At 38.9% G+C, this 16,801-nt stretch overlaps 2 protein-coding genes across 9 annotated transcripts in view; one reads left to right on the forward strand and one right to left on the reverse strand.

Annotated features, from left to right (window-relative positions):
- NDUFAF5 (NADH:ubiquinone oxidoreductase complex assembly factor 5) overlaps positions 1-8,494 on the reverse strand; it is a 30,701-nt gene extending 22,207 nt beyond the window's left edge. For 6 of the 8 annotated variants that reach the window (XR_007129901.1, XR_007129903.1, XR_007129904.1 and 3 more), the window contains exons 1-3: positions 8,214-8,494; positions 5,558-5,598; positions 1,260-1,323 (exon numbers count right to left, since the gene is read on the reverse strand). Coding sequence is in view for 3 of the 8 variants with exons in the window: in XM_047744195.1 (XP_047600151.1) it covers positions 1,260-1,323; positions 5,558-5,598; positions 8,214-8,435 (327 nt within the window). In the remaining 5 variants the exon portion in view is untranslated. Of the gene's footprint in view, positions 1-1,259; positions 1,324-5,557; positions 5,599-8,213 lie in introns of those variants that run through there. The other 2 variants (XM_047744194.1, XM_047744197.1) reach the window with 2 other exon arrangements.
- Positions 8,495-8,547: 53 nt separating this feature from the next.
- Positions 8,548-16,801, forward strand: part of ESF1 (ESF1 nucleolar pre-rRNA processing protein homolog) — a 64,702-nt gene continuing 56,448 nt past the window's right edge. The window contains exons 1-4 of the mRNA XM_047744198.1: positions 8,548-8,630; positions 10,255-10,939; positions 14,416-14,810; positions 15,833-15,946. Coding sequence (XP_047600154.1) covers positions 10,297-10,939; positions 14,416-14,810; positions 15,833-15,946 — 1,152 coding nt within the window. The 5' untranslated portion in view covers positions 8,548-8,630; positions 10,255-10,296. The remainder of the gene's footprint in view (positions 8,631-10,254; positions 10,940-14,415; positions 14,811-15,832; positions 15,947-16,801) is intronic.

The raw sequence follows: 16,801 nt of genomic DNA on the forward strand, positions 1-16,801 counted from the left end.
ATAATGCAAAGCCCTGGCCAGTTTGAGAGACAGTGAGAAGGTCAGGGTTGCTGAAAAGTAAGGAATGAGGGGAAGGACATAAGGCCAGATAAATGTTAGGGGAGCCAGATCACTGAGGCCCTTATGGATTAAGAATCTGGATTATTACTAAATTAGAGGAGAAGCCAACAGTTCTGAGCAGAGGGCTGGCAATGAAATGACTTGTGCTTTAAAAGAATTACTTTGCTGTGAGAATGGACTGTTGAGGGTGAGGGTAGAAACAGGGAGGCCAGTAAGGAGGCTACTGCAGTCCAGACTAATATGATAATAATGAAAGTAGTAGGAAGTGGTAGTTACGGATATACTTCGAAATCCAAGTAATATTTGTTGATGGATTCAATGTGGGAGGTGAGGACAGAAGAGGCATCAATGAACAAGTTTTCTGGCCTGAGCAACTAGAAGAATAGATTTGCCCTGTCCATGACAACAGTGTTTTGGGAGCTTCTCACACCCTACTCCTACCAGCCTGGCCCAAGTGTATGTTTTTTTTGAAGTAGATTCAATATAGAAAGCCCACTGTAATCTGGTGTCCAACACAGTGTCATATATTCAGGAGCTAAAATGATAAACGAATGTCTTTATTGTCTGAATTAGAAAAGGCAAAATAAAATGGTATAAGCCTTAAAAAAGATACTTATATACAATCACATAGAAACATTTCTAATTAAATGATAAAATTAATATTTTTCTCAGATAAAAGATTAGCTTAATAATATTTTCCAAATGAATGTCAATCTGATTTTACTTGAAGTATCAAAAACATTTGCACAAAATGAGAATGAAGAGCAACACATCTTATACAGATTTAAAGAAATTTTAAGTAGGAATCACTGTATAAAACAGATTGAAAAAAATAACCACTTTAAGAAAAAAATACTTAAGAGGAGACACAAAACAACCATTGGTTCACCATTTTTTAAAAATTTTGTGATTTTGATAAAATCTAAATATGAGGGGCGCCTGGGTGGCTCAGTGGGTTAAGCCTCTGCCTTCAGCCCAGGTCATGATCCCAGGATCCTGGGATTGAGCCCCACATCGGGCTCTCTGCTCAGCCTCTTTCTGCCTCTTTTTCTGCCTGCCTCTCTGCCTACTTGTGATCTCTGTCAAATAAATTTAAAAAAAAAAAATCTAAATATGATATAAACTGAACTAAGGAAGACTTTCTTTAACAATAGTCAATTTTATTTCTTAAGGTAAATTAAGTCACTTAATACATATACCTTGTTCAAATGTTGTGCTATGTATCCTCTTCCACAACCAACATCCAAAGCAAGGGAAAAATTTCTAGAAAATAGACACAGAAGTTATATTTTGTCTGTAATAACACAGTCCACAGAACAATTACTAAAACTGATTTTTCTTAAGTAAAAACATTTTAATGAACACAACTTTCAAAAAGTTACACCATCTGCCTTTTCTGCCTCACCTTATAAGCTGTTTCTACCAGAGAACATAGTGAAGGAGCAAGTCTATCTGTTCCAGACATTCACAGGACCTCACAGTCAACTGGCTTCCCATGAGGTTGGTCCATGATGTGGATTCAAAGAACAAATTTAGTGGGGATATTTTAATTTAATTACACAAATAAAGAATGAAAAGAAGCTAACATAAATTAACATGAAAATATCAGTGTAGCTGTCAGGAACTTAATGATCCCTTTTCTCAAATTTGTCGAGGCAGCAGATAACTTAAAAATCATCATGTAAAATACCATGAAACACTAATATGTTAAACTAAAAACAAAACAAAACACCAACTAAATAGTAGCTAACTTTTACTAAAATCATAGCAGGTTCAAAGCAATATGCTAAGTATTCAAAGTAAGTCAACCGAAGGTCACTCAACTAATAAGCAGTAATCAGAACTTGAATTCAGTTGGTCAGAATCCTGAACCAGAATTTTTTTTTTGACATATAATGTATTATTAGCCCCAGGGGTACAGATCTGCCAATCACCAGTCTTACACAATCCACAGCACTCCCCATAGCACATACCCTCCCCAATGTCCATAACTTAGCCACCCTATCCCTCCCTGCCCACCCCCCAGCAATCCTCAGTTTGTTTCTTGAGATTGAGTCTCTTATGGTTTATCTCCCTCCCTGGTCCCATCTTGTTTCATTTTTTCCTTCCCTATCTCCCACAACCCTCTCCCTGTCTCTCAAATTCCTCATATCAGAGAGATCATACAATAGCTGTCTTTCTCTGATTGACTTATTTCACTCAGCATAATACCTTCTAATTCCTGGGGCACCTGGGTGGCTTAGTGGGTTAAGCCGCTGCCTTCAGCTCAGGTCATGGATCTCAGGGTCCTGGGATCAAGCCCTGAGTCGGGCTCTCTGCTCAGCAGGGAGCCTGCTTCCTCCTCTCTCTCTGCCTGCCTCTCTGCCTGCTAGTGATCTCTCTCTGTCAAATAAATAAATAAAATCTTTTAAAAAAAAATACCTTCTAGTTCCATCAATGTTGTTACAAATGACAAGATTTTGGGTTTTTTGATGGCTGCATAGTATTTCATTGTGTGTGTGTGTGTGTGTGTGTGTGTGTGTGTGTATACCACATCTTCTTTATCCATTCATCTGTTGATGGACATCTAGGTTCTTTCCATAGTTTGGCTATTGTGGACATTGCTGCTATAAACATTGGGGTGCACGGACCCCTTCGGATCACTACATTTATATCTTTAGTGTAAATACCCAGTGGTGTGATTGCTGGGTCATAGGGTAGCTCTGTTTTCAATTTTTTGAGGAACCTCCATACTGTTTTCCAGAGTGGCTGCACCAGCTTGCAATCCCACCAACAGTGTAGGAGGGCTCCCCTTCCTCTGCATCCTCAACAACATCTGTTGTTTCCTGACTGGTTAATTTTAGCTATTCTGACTGGTGTGAGGAGGTATCTCACTGTGCTGAACGAGAATTATTATCTCCCATACTACATTGCCTCCTCTAAGTATATACAAAACCAGTTCACACATCTAATTGTAAGTCAACTTCATTGACAAGAAAACTTAAAAGTTTTATCCACTAATAACATTTTTTCTCCTGGAACCAAAATTAGGAGTCCTTTTTCAATTTCTGTTAAAAACTTATGTCAAAAATATAGAACACCAGAGAACTGGTGGTGAGAAAGAACCATTTACTTACATAATGCCCTCTATCTTTTTTTTTTTTTTTAAAGATTTTATTTATTTGACAGACAGAGATCACAAGTAGGCAGAGAGGCAGGCAGAGAGAGAGAGGAGGAAGCAGGCTCCCTGCCGAGCAGAAAGCCTGATGCGGGGCTCGATCCCAGGACCTGGAGATCATGACCTGAGCTGAAGGCAGAGGCTTAACCCACTGAGCCACCCAGGCACCCCTGCCCTCTATCTTGACTGTGAACACAGGCAGTATGACATGATAAAAGTATACAAGCTTTAGGATTGGAAAGACAAGATTTAGAATTCTGGGCCTGCAATTTACTGGCTCTGTGGCCATGGACAAGTGATTTAATCTTACTGAATGTTTCCCCATCTATAAAATGAAAAAGTTACTCCTTCCCTCAAGAGAATTTTATGAAATGGTGCATTTAAAGTATCTAGCATAGTACAAATGCTCAACAAAAGTTGGTTATGAGTTATTATTATCACAGATTATAACAGTTTTTTAAAAAGATTTATTTATCCATGAGACAGAGAGTGCGTGTCCGTGTGCACATGGTTGGGGGACAGGAGGATGCAGATTCCCCACTGAGCAGGAAGCCTAATCCCAGGACCCTGGGATCATGACCTGAGCCAAAGGCAGACACTTAACCTGCTGAGCCACCCAGGAGCCCCCAGTTTATAAAAGTAATTAAATGGACTTCAGATACCACAAAGAAGACACTTAATAATCTGTGGGGTTAAGTTTTTTAAGAATCAACGAAAGATCAGTGTGGACAATATAAACTATACTTTGTAATAATAGAACATTAGTGCAAGGGCATTTACACTGGTATTTTTTTAGACTGTATTTTTAATAATTTAGTTCTAAAGAGTTAATGTTAGTTTAAAACATGCTTTTAGCCACAATCCCAAGTCTCTCTGTAGATCTATGTTTTGCTCAGTACTATGACATAAAAGACTGCAAAATCCATACTAATTTGGAAAATTTGTTTCATTTTTAATCAATGGTCTAAAATCCAGGCAAATGACTGCAGTACAGAGAACTAGCTATTTGTTTCAGATCCTTAAAATAATGGAACTAATAAAACAGATGAAATGGGGGTGATTATCTGTAACAAGCATTTTTTACCATATGAAATTAATTCATCCCTAAACTTTTAAGTAGCAAGAATATCTCTAAAAAATGACTTGAGTTTTTTATTTTAAACAAAAATTCCTCTTTTTATAAACAAATGTAATAAATTCATCCCATGCTGGTCTAATTTAATGGATGTCTTTAGAATAAAAAGAGCACAAAAAAGTGATTTGCTAACATCATAGAACAATTCTACAGTAAAGACATTATTTAACTATTATTTATGTGGTTCCTGCCACACATCTATAAACTTGAATTTGTAAAATTTTTGTTATGCCTAATACAGAGCAATGAATTCATCAAGGTTTTATTTTTTTAATAATTTTTTTTTTTTTATCTGACAGAGAGAGATCACAAGTAGGCAGAGAGGCAGGCAGAGAGAGAGAGAGAGAGAGGAGAAAGCAGGCTCCACGCCGAGCAGAGAGCCCGGAGCAGGACTCGATCCCAGGACGCCCAGAGATCATGACCTAAGCTGAAGGCAGAGGCTTAACCCACTGAACCATCCAGGCACCCATGGTTTTAATACTTCATCAAAGTGTTCTCAAATCTGCCACTATATAATTGTCATAGAAACCTACTGCCATTAACAGTACTTAAGATAAAATGGCCAAAGTCTCATATAACCCGAGTGGGGAATGAATCTAGGTAGACTCTTTCCTTCTCTTAGTCAAAGATTCTGTTGTTAATTGTAGTTAAATTTTTAACGCTAGGTTTATTAAATTTTAAAAATTCACAGGTGGTCAATGTTCATCTTCATTTTTGTAGCAATGTTTTCATTACTGGCTTTTAGCCAAATGAAACTGAATCAGTCATTCAAGCTCATAAAGAAGCTATGAGTTGTGCTTCTATTCTTTTTATTTGTTTTTGCAACAAGGGGAAAAAAAAAAAACACTTGCTCTCCAGACATAAAAAAGGAGCGATCTGGGGCACCTGGGTGGCTCAGTCAGTTAAGCATCTGCATTTGGCACAGGTCATGATCTCAGGGTCTTGGGATTAAGCCCCACATCAGTCTCAGTTGGGAGTCTGCTTCTTCCTTTCCCTGTGCTCCTGCTTTCTTTCTTACTCTCTCTCCCAAATTAAAAAAAAAAAAGCGGGGGGGGGGGGGGGAGACTTAAGAGTGATTAAAATCACTAATCCTGGTAATAAATTCCTTCAGATTCTGCCATTCAAAACATTAAGCTCTCAACATTCAATCTCTTGAATTTTCAGCCAAAAGTTAATTGCATTTTATTATGATAATCATCACATACCTGGCTATGTCATACACACGGTCTGCGATCCGACTTCCAACCTGAAGGATTACAAGCAGCAATGATGTATACAAGTTGAATAGGTTTAACAAAGGAGCAACACTTTTTCAGTATTCAATAATCCACAGGTTACTTATGTTTCTACATATTGTTAAGTACTTCTCACTATCTCATTTTCAATTTGACCACAAATATATAAATCTGACCATAAATTATAAACACAATAAATTATACTATCCCAGGAAACAAACTGAAGTGAATTACTTCAGAAGTCCATTTAATGAATCCAAGACTAAATATCCATGAATATGTATGTATATGTTGGCCTTTACATTCTATGTTCTATATAAGATTATAAGGATAAGAAGCAACAGGAGCATAACAGATACATTATTGTCTGGAGATATTAGCATGAAGTATATGAAAGTGAAAAAATATTGTTAGCTAGGGTTTATTACAGATCAGTGTATAAATGATCACTTAAAAACTCTATTATTTGAAGACTCATAGGAAATTCTGTGAAACTACTAAACAAGTAAACAACTTTTCCAAGGAACATGTGCAAATTAGAAAGTCAGTCAGATCTGAAGAAACTGCGCTTCATGCTATTCTTCCTAGTCCCATCCCAATCTAAAAGAGGCCATAAGGAAAGTGCTTCCTTTTGCCAGGCTAGCTTCATCTGTCAGGAATAAAGATGTGAGAGCCCAAGATTCTTCACATTCCACTATTCCTTCATAAACACCCCAGAGCTTCTATTAGGACTTGGAAGTTCAGAATATATGTGTATTTGCTTTGGGGGGAAAGAAGGGGAAGGGAAAGAGGTATACCAGAAGTCTTTCCCTGGAGGAGTCTACTTTGTATATCATTCTTATTATGAATAACTTGTTTATTACAAAAAAAACATTCGTATACTTCACCTCATTTATTCTAGTCCTACAGATTGATAAGGCCTCAGTCAAGTCAAAATCTACACACTTTGCTTGGAGAAGAGTGGTTAGAAATATACATCTTCTAAGTACATGTCTTTATAAGCCCTAAGAACCAACACAGTCAATCATCTGGTCAGGCCAAACTTGCACAGAGTTCTGTCCAAAGGAGCTCAAAAACTGTTTCTTGCTTTGACTTTTAAGAGTTCACTACACTTAACATCAATTTTGATTCATTCCCAAAGAAACATTCACTTGGGCCTGAAGTTGGTGCTGTGTGTCCAGAGAGTACAAACCCTCAGTTTCTAGTCCACTTGGGCAGAGGAAGAGATCTTTCAAACGAGTACAAATCAGAGATCTTAATTTATCTTAATTAATTTTCCTAAAACATAAACCAGATCCTATCATCCCACTGCTTAAAGACATCCAGGTGCTCAACAGGCTAGGAGTGCCTGGATGGTTTAGTCGGTTAAAAGACTGACTCTTGATTTTTGGCTCCAGTATCGATCTCAGGGTTGTGAGATCAAGCCCCAGCGTTGATTTTCCACCCCCATCCCCAAAACAAAAACCAAAAAACCATTCAACAGGTTCACATTCCTCTAGAGCAGGGCTGACCAACAGAAAAACAATGAGAACAATATATGTCATTTTAAATTTTCTAATAGCCACTTTTAAAAAGTAAAAAGGAACAGGAGAAATTATTTTTCACATATTTTACTTAACACAATATATCAAAATTACCATTTCTTTTTTAAAAAAATATTTTATTTATTTGACACAGAGAGGGATCACAAGTAAGCAGAGAGGCAGGCAGAGAGAGGGGGAAGGTTACCTGCTAAGCAGAGAGCCCATTCCGGGGCTTGATCCCAGGACCCTGAGATCATGACATGAGGCGAAGGCAGAAGCTTAACCCACTGAGCCACCCAGGCGCCCCTCAAAACTACAATTTCAACATGTAATCAAGATTTTTAAAAATCTACTAATGAACTATTTTGTATCCTTTTTTCACACTAAGATACTGAAATCCAGAGCATTTTACAGATGCATTGCATCTCAATTGGACTAGCTATATTTCAAGCACTCAACAGCCACATGTGGCCAGTGATTATCATACTGATTGGGCAGTTCAGTGGGACGAGAAAATCCACAGTTCCTATCTTCTACTGCCCTAATAACCTGCGCCCTCCTTGACCTCCTCTCCCACTCTCTCCTTCACCGAAGCTTCAGTAGAGACCTCAATAAGGTCCTTTCCGCCTCAGAAACTCTTCTTCCCTTTGCTTATAAGGCTATTCCCTCCAGATCTTAGCTTGCCTAATTCCTCATCATTCGTCTGCCTGAGCGGCCTTCTCTGACCATCGCAGTCATTATACTACTTCACTTAAGCACCTCACCTTACTTCTTTGGCTGAAATTACATTTCTTGTTGACCGACGCCCACAAGAATGAAATCTCCTGAAGGTAGCGGTCTTATTCTGCCCATGACAGAGCTGTAACTCAAGCAATATTTGCTGAGTGAGTGAGTGAATGGATGAATGAATAGCAACGTACAAATATCCTCACCCACCCCCTCAGTGATTACAGTAGACGCTCAGATAAGCAGGGCAGCTGCTCAAGGTCATCCGGCGAGATGGGGCTAAGTGGGCTCAGGTGGGGTCGGCTGGGGCCTGGCCGGAGCCCCTCATCCGGCGCCAAAGCTAGGGGCCCTCCTCTCCCACTGCCCCGCGGACTTACCTCCTCCTTCAGGTAGTCGAACTTCATCGGCTCAGGCTGCCGGGCCGCCCAGTTTTTCTGTTTCCTCTTCAAATCCCGATCGAAGATATTTAGGGCTCTGGGCGAGGTGCTGCCCGGGGAAGAAACGCCGGAGGCGACCTCCCTGAGGCCGAGGTTCTTTGCTGGGACCCCAGCCGCGGGCGACCACAGTCTCAAGACCCAGAGACCGCCGAGGCGCAGCATGTCCGGCGGAGACGCCACTTGCCGGCGCACTTATCTTGCGCATGCGCCACCGCGGCTCCCGCGCCTGCGCCGAAGATCGCCGCAGAAAGGAAAGGGGAGGTAGTTTGGCCGAGCTCTCTTGCCGTCACGGCGTAGCGTCACGCAGAGGATTGTGGGTGTGGGTCGCACGTGAGACTCGGCGAGAGCTCGGAGGAGGTGAGTGGATTTGGATTTCAAGAAGATGGGCTGTGGAGAGTGCCGAACCGGTTTTTGACAGGGTCTTCTTTGGATTCATGAGGGGTTGCGCCTTTTTTCTTTCCCATTCCAGTCTCATTTTTCAGACTTCTTGGTCCTCCCCAGGGTCCTGTTGAGGGGCCTCAGCCCAGTAGCTGTGCCTTGAAGTTTGGGCTTGGGAAGGAAATCGCCGTTATAGGACCACCGTGGTGTTCTCCGCCTTAGAGGGTGGTTAGAGGGGAGAGTGAAGGTGGGCGTCGGAAGGTGAGGTCAGGTCACCCATCTCTGTCTGAATATCTGACGTTTATCGAATGCTTTTGTTGTAAACATTTATATGCATTGCCACTCACAGTTGGATGAGATGGTACCTACCTCGGTCCCTAACTGTTTAGAGGGTTAAATGCTTCATGTATAAGTGCATCATTGAAACCTATGTGTCTTTTTTTGATTTATAAAAATTGTTTTCAAATTTAAGGAAAAATTCAAGGCTTGTTTTCAGAACAAAGCACTGCTGTTGCTACCCTGTTTGATCAGTTCCTTTTTGTTCATAATAGTCAACGACTCTTGGGATGCCTGGGTGGCTCATCGGTTAAGAGTCTGCCTTCGGCTCCGGTCGTGATCCCACGATCCTGGGATCGAGTTCCCCATGGGCCCCTTGTTAGCGGGGAGCGTGCGTCTCCCTCTACCTGCTGCTCTCCCTGCTTGTGCGCGGTCTCTCTTTCTCTCTCTGACAAATGGATAGATAAAATCTTAAAAAAAAAAAAAATCATTGACTCTTAGCTCTGCAAAAATCTAATCGAGATGGGGAAAAATACTAATACCTCTCTTTCTACCTTTCTCCTCTCTCCCTCTTTCTCTCTCGAAAAATACTAATCTCTTTCTCCCTCTCTCCTCTCTCCCTCTCTCTCTCTCTCCCACACACGCACACACACACACACACACACACACACACACACACACACAGTCTAATATGTTTGGGGAGAATCAACCCACTTGGGCCTTACAGAATAAGTTATAGAGAGAAGTGATGTTTGTTAATAATTAGGATAAAATTTTACCAGGTTTTTGAAGGATGGTCGGATTTAAAGAGGGAGTTTTGTGAACCGAATCTGAATTGATTTGAGTCTATTTAGTTAGGAGACCAGCCTTGTACAACTAAGGACTGATCAGAGTAGTAGCACGAAGTAAGGACTAACAGGAAGAGTGGAACCAGAATGTGAAGAAACAAATAGGATCAACTGAGGCTTGGGAAACTTTTGATTACGTTAGCTCTTAACTTGTAACAGGTACACAGGTATAAAAAAAGAAATGGAGAAATTCTAAGTGAGTGCAATTGGCTAGTAAGCGTTTGTCTCCCTCTGTAAAGCCCTGGAATTCTGCTTGGTTTTGTTTTAAATTTATTTCTCCAAATGCTCTATAATCAAAAGAGGATATTCTGATAGTTTTTGCTTTTCTGTATGTGACTCAGAATAAGTTTGGGAAATGAAATTGGATGTGTTACCTTTATTTATATTTAACTTGGACTATATTGTGAATAAGCATTTTTTCCCTAAGTATCTTTTTTTAACTAATTCTTCATTATCATAATATTTGTTTCACTTCTTAGGATTTGATTTCTTGAAGTATTTGTCCAGTCAGACATTTAAAAATGGCATCCAAACAAGAAATAATGAGTGACCAGCGGTTTAGGAGGGTTACAAAAGATCCAAGATTTTGGGAAATGCCAGAAAAGGACCGAAAAGTCAAAATTGACAAGAGATTTCGAGCAATGTTTCATGACAAAAGGTTCAAGTTGAATTATGCTGTGGATAAAAGAGGACGCCCTATCAACCACAGCACTACAGAGGACTTGAAACGTTTTTATGATCTTTCAGATTCTGATTCAGATCTATCTGATGAAGATGGTAAAGCATTGAACCAAAAGAAGATGAAGAAGAAAAAACCCCAAACTAACAACAAAATAGAAGCAAAAAATATAGTTGAGGAGAAAAAGAAAGAAACCAAGAAAATTAATCAGAAGGATTCTGGAGATAAAAATGATTTAGATAACTCTGACAGAATCCAGAAAATGAAAAAGTCATGCATATCTAAGAAGGTAGATTCAAAAACAATTCCCAAGAAAGATACAGACGAATTTACACAAAAAAGTACAAAAGAGAAAAAAAGCATTATTCAGCATTGTACAGACTCATGTCCCAAAGGAAAACTAAGCACAGGAGACTTGGGCCACTCTGAAATTGTGAAATCTTCCAAGGTCAAGCATTCTGAGGCAAGAAGAGAAATGCAATCAGGTTGGTTGGAAAGAATGATAGGTTCTTTTATATTACATTATTTGTTTCTAGACTGATTTTTTTTAAAAGGCATATATAGCATTTTCATAGTCTAATGGGAATGATCAAATGCTTATTTGGGAGCATAAAGCTGTGAAAGAAAAAAAATGCCACATAATGATTATTTTTTATTTGGTGCTATAATGGCTAGGAGAGAAAAACTTGAGGCTAAGCAATGATTTTGATTTGTGGTAGGCACTAGTGAGAGTTTTCTGTAACCAGATCAAGTGTTATATGTAGTCATCAATAGTAAGAGGAGGTGTGTCTGAAGAGGGCTGGTAGAGTTGTGTATTCATCCTTCATTCATTCAACTACTTTTAATAATATATGGCAGGTAGAACGTGAGTAAGACATGGTTCCCCATCTTGGGGCTGCTGCTAGCTTATATGATGCCTGTGCAAATTAGATAAAGTCATGCCTTTTTGGATACATAGAACTCCTAGAGTTCACAGTTTGGTAAGGGACAGCATCTTTGAGTGAAGCGATAGGCTTATTCCCCCTGAGTAGACATAGCACCTTTGCAAGGTGCATAGCTAGTTGAGTGGATTTCATCTTGATTTCAGCCCTTCATAAGATCCTGTATTGCAAATAAAAGCCTGCTAAACTCTGCAGTGGCACCAGCCAACTGTTTCAGTGTGTAATCAACTCAAATTTTAATGGCATAGTTTGCGTTCTGTTTTCATACTAATCTGAAGTACAGAATTTGGATGAGCCACATTACAAGTACTCACTTGCTGCATGTGGCTGCTGGCTACATACGGGACACCACAGATCTAATGTGGAAGAAATTAGATCTGTAATATAATATAAATAACAGTATGTGCCATAAAAAGTGTTTAGCAGAGGGCTATGGGAATTCAGAGGCAGAGGTCACTCAAGGTATGGTAACCAGAGAAATTCTTAAGGAAAGTACCAATGGGTTTGGAAAAAGTAAGTCGAGAGACCAGAGTACTCTATATAGAAAGGACTTTGAGCAAAGATGTGGTTGGATATGTTCAGAAGAGATCAGTATTCCCATTTAATTAGATAATAAGGTCTCTGAAGGGGTAAGTAGGTAATACAACTAGAAATGGTTGTTTGGAACTAAGAAACATCTGTTCTGGTTCATGCTTACTTGTTTACTGAGCTTGTTAAAATTTGGTGTCTCCTCCAGTAAGAAGAAATTTTGAGTGTTGGTGTTGCCTGTTGTTTATGTTGTTAACTGAAAATTGGTATTCAGATGAGCCAAAGCCTGGCCATGATTACAAGATTCAAGGAAGATAGATATTGGGAAAAAGTCAGAGAGAACTAGACAGGCTGGGATCACATTTGAAAGATAGGAGGTATTAGGCAGTGGATAGAATTCTAGATAGCAGGGACTAGGAGGTCAGAGTGGGATCTCTGGAACCAGGAGGCAGCAAACTGAGGTATAGGGAGAGGGATAGGAGTTTGGTTACTGAAATTGGAGAGTAAGATCAAAATAGGAACAGCAGCAGGGTTTGTTTGATGCTGTTTGTGAGGTAAATTAGTCTAGCATCTTTCAAATTTCACTTGATTTAGGGCACTGGATTAATAAAACATATCCATATACTCCTTTGGATTGATTTTACAGAACCTTTTTGCTTATCTTTTTTTATTGAAATTTCTCAATAAGCTTGAGAAATTAGGATAGCTTAATCAGGAAACAAGATTAAAGTGATTTATGTGAGGGTATACAAAGTTGGGCCTGCAGTTCACATCTTCGAAAAATCTTTCTACTGCATCATGTTGCTTTCAGTAGTTTACATCTGTTCCACAGTCCAGAAAGGCATTATGTAATAAGTAGGGATAAATGACTTATATGTACACCATCTTTTGTTCATTATTCATCAGTTACAAGCAACTACTGTGTGCAGAGAGATGTTTTTTTGTTTTTTAAGATGTTATTTATTTGAGAGAGAGAGAGATCATGAGCAGGGGGAAGCGGGTAGAAGGAGAAGCAGACTCCCCACTGAGCAGGGAGCCCAATGTGGGACTCCATCACAGGACCGTGGGATCATGACCTGAGCCAAAGGTAGGTGCCAACCTACTGAGCCACCCAGGCACCCCTGCAGAGAGCTTTTTAATTGCTACAAGGTAAAGGTGATGGAGAGAGTGCAGTTTGGTATTTCGTGTCGTAAATGTTGATGCCTAGCACTTGCACTCCTAAGAACTTATTTTAAGTAAATGATTGCACATTTGTGCAAAGAATGTGCATCTTAGGGCTGCCTGGGTGGCTCAGTTGTTACGCTTCTGCCCTTGGCTCAGGTCATGATCCTTGGGTCCTAGGATCGATCCTGGCATCTGGCTCCCTGCTCAGTGGGAAGCCTGCTACTCCCTCTCCCACTCCCCCTGCTTGTATTCCCTCTCACTGTCTCTCTCTTTCTGTCAAGTAAATAAATAAAATCTTAAAAAAAGAAAATGTACACCATAGCATTGTTTTTAAAATTTAAAAAGTAATATAAATCATTAGGGACTTGATTAAATTTTGATATACCCAAACATGTTTATGATATATAAAGATTTTATTTATTTATTTGGCAGGAAGATGAGTACAAGTAGGCAGAGGGAGAGGGAGAAGCAGACTCTCCACTGAGGAAAGAGCCCCATGTGGGGCTCGATCCCAGGTCGCAGGGATCATGACCTGAGCCTTAGAAGGCGGAGGCTTAACTGATTGAGCCACCCAGGCACCCCTCCCTTTTCCTTTTCCTGAGCTGAATGCACTTTACATAGTAGATGATAAATATTTAGTAAATGAATGACTATTATAAGACTATAGGACCAAGAAAAAAACTAAGTTCGAATTTCATTCCAAGTGTTAAGCTTTTAATGTTTTTTTTTCTTTTTTTTTTTAAAGATTTTATTTATTTATTTGACAGATAGAGATCACAAGCAGGCAGAGAGGAGGCAGAGAGAGAGAGGAGGAAGCAGGCTCCCTGCTGAGCAGAGAGCCCGATGTGGGGCTCGATCCCAGGACCCTGGGATCATGACCTGAGCCGAGGCAGAGGCTTAACCCACTGAGCCACCCAGGCGCCCTAATGTTTTTTTTTCTTTTAATTCTGCAAGCAGAGCCTATAAGCAGAAACATAAGTTCCAATTTAAAGGTGAATAAAATGTGCAAGGTACTGTATATCAACATACTCACATACCCACAGCAGAATCATATGATTGCTTTAGAAATAGAAAATGAGTTTTTTCAGTTACGTGGGTTAAAAAAAATCCAATTAAGTAAAAATAGTCTTTTACTTTTCATATATCGCTAACCATAGTTAGTTATTAAGTTCAAGATTTAGCAGAAAACTTACTATTTTGTTCTGCATATGTGATCTCATCCACAACACAACTTATATTCTTCCTGGATTTGAGGTCAAAATAAGTTGGATTCAATTTAATTGTGTCTACATTTTCTTAATTTCTCCCTCCTTTAATCTTTTTTGCAGTGATTCCTCTAATAATGACAAGAGACAGTGACAGTTATGAAAACTCTACAGGTGGTAAGATGGTTGACAAAGATGCTCTGGAGGAAGTTTCAGAAAGTGCTAGTGAAATAGGTGATGAGGAATCTGAAGATGGAATTACACGCACTGGTAGAGCTTCAGCTGATGATAATGATGATGATGATGTTGATGGAAATGAAAGTGATGAGGAAGAAGATGAAGATGAGGATAGTGACAATGATGATGAAAGTGACAGTGGCCCTGATCTTGCAAGGGGTAAAGGAAATATCGAAACTAGTTCTGAAGATGAAGAAGATATGGCAGATTTACTGCCAGAGGACTCTGGTTTTGAGCATGCTTGGAGAGAATTAGATAAAGATGCTCCTCGGGCTGATGAGGTGAACTTTTGAATAAATAAGATTATTTGTGAAAAGCATAGTAAAAGTAACCTTTATAGATGGTAGAATTGATGTCATTAAACTGAGTGGGAAAACTTTTTTAAGTAAATAATAATCTTAATGATTGTTCTGATTGAAACTTTTTGATACAAAAAAACTTCTTGATATGGATTGTAGCTATATAAATTAGATGTTTGTCCAAACAAATAGAGATTAGTTAAAGAAATAATTAAAGGTCACATGAAATTTTTGAGATTTTATTATGTGACAGACAGTGAGAGGGAACACAAGCAGGGGGAGTGGGAGAGGGAAAAGCAGGCTTCCTGTTGAGCAAGGAGCCTGATGGTGGGACTTGATCCCAGCACCCTGGGATCTTGACCTGAGCCAAAGGTAGACCCATATTGACTGACACCCAGGCACCCCAGGTCACATGAAATTTTTAGAAGATATTTATTGTAGCTGGTAGTTTATATTTCAGTTCCTACTGCACTATTAGAAATGCTTTAGGGTAACATACTCAATCTCCATACTAATGCATGGGTAGCAAAATAGCTTAACAAACTTGGTTGTTTAAAAGTAAGCGATTGGGATACCCAGGTGGCTCAGTTGGTTAAGCTTCTGCCTTCGGCTCAAGTCATGATCCCAGGGTCCTGTGATTGGGTCCCATGTCAGGCTCCCTGCCCAGTGAGGAACTTGTTTCTCCTTCTACCTGCCACTTCCCCTGCTTGTACTCTCTCTCTCTGACAAATGAATAAATACATAAAATTAAAAAAAAAAAAAAGTCGACTGATTATCAAGTTCTGATTCAAGAACAAAGAACTGAGTAAGAGAAAGTGCTTATCTATCTGTTGACATTCTTACCATTGTCTGACTCAGGCAAAGTTTAACATTGAAAGGACTTAGATAAATACTGTATTGGTGATTTCAGAATTTGGGGGAAAGAAGACATTTTTTTTTTATATACTTTGCAAGTGATGGGAATGATAAAGATTATGTAATATTTAATTTTTCTCATTTCTTAGGTTACACGTCGATTAGCAGTTTGCAACATGGACTGGGACAGATTAAAGGCAAAAGATTTGCTAGCTCTGTTCAATTCATTTAAACCTAAAGGGGGTGTTATATTTTCTGTAAAGGTGAGAATTGATTTCATTTTGAAATATTTCTAAACATTTTTAAGTTTAATCTTTTTTTAAGTCATAGTTTTCCTTATAAGGAAAAATAATATGGCAGTCTGGTATAGTTAGGCACAAAACTTGTAGAATAGATGTTAAAGTTAGAAAGGAAGAGGTAAAATTATTGCTCTCAATGGGTTATACGATTGTATGTATTTTAAAAACCTAAAGAATACAATTGAAAAGCTATTATAAGGCTCAATAAAGGGGCAAGTAAAATAAATATTTTTAAAATTGCATTCTTCAATTCTTAACCAATTAAGAATAATCTATTTTTGCTAGCAGCAGAAATGTAAAATCCTTGGGAATTACCTTAAAAATATATGATATATATGAAGTAAACTATAACACTGGATAAATTTGAAAAATTTAAATAATTGTTGAGATACCATATTTCTGGAGAGCAAGCCTAGTGATTAAGAATCTAGGCTTTTCAGTATGACAGACCCGCATTCAAATCTTGACTTTGATACATGCCATGTGATCTTGGGCATTTTATTAATTTCTCAGATGGGTTCTCTCACCTGACAAGCAGATGTAACAATAGCATTTCCTAGGGTAGTTGTAAGGATGGAATGAAAAGAAGCTCGCATTAAGTATTTAGTTACAATCTCTGTTCAGATCAAAGAAAGGATACCAGTAATCATCTAGAAGATGATAGTGAGAATGACTAATAAATTTTTAGGAAAACATACCAGTATAAAAGGATTCGCTCTGTGAGGTACAACATGTGAACATTTTATATTACTACAGGAGTTAACAAGTTCGGTTAAAAATGGAAAGACAAATTGATGGAATGAAATAGGTAAATAGAAA

This window comes from Lutra lutra, chromosome 9 (assembly GCF_902655055.1).
Source record: "Lutra lutra chromosome 9, mLutLut1.2, whole genome shotgun sequence".
NCBI classification, from domain to species: domain Eukaryota; kingdom Metazoa; phylum Chordata; class Mammalia; order Carnivora; family Mustelidae; genus Lutra; species Lutra lutra.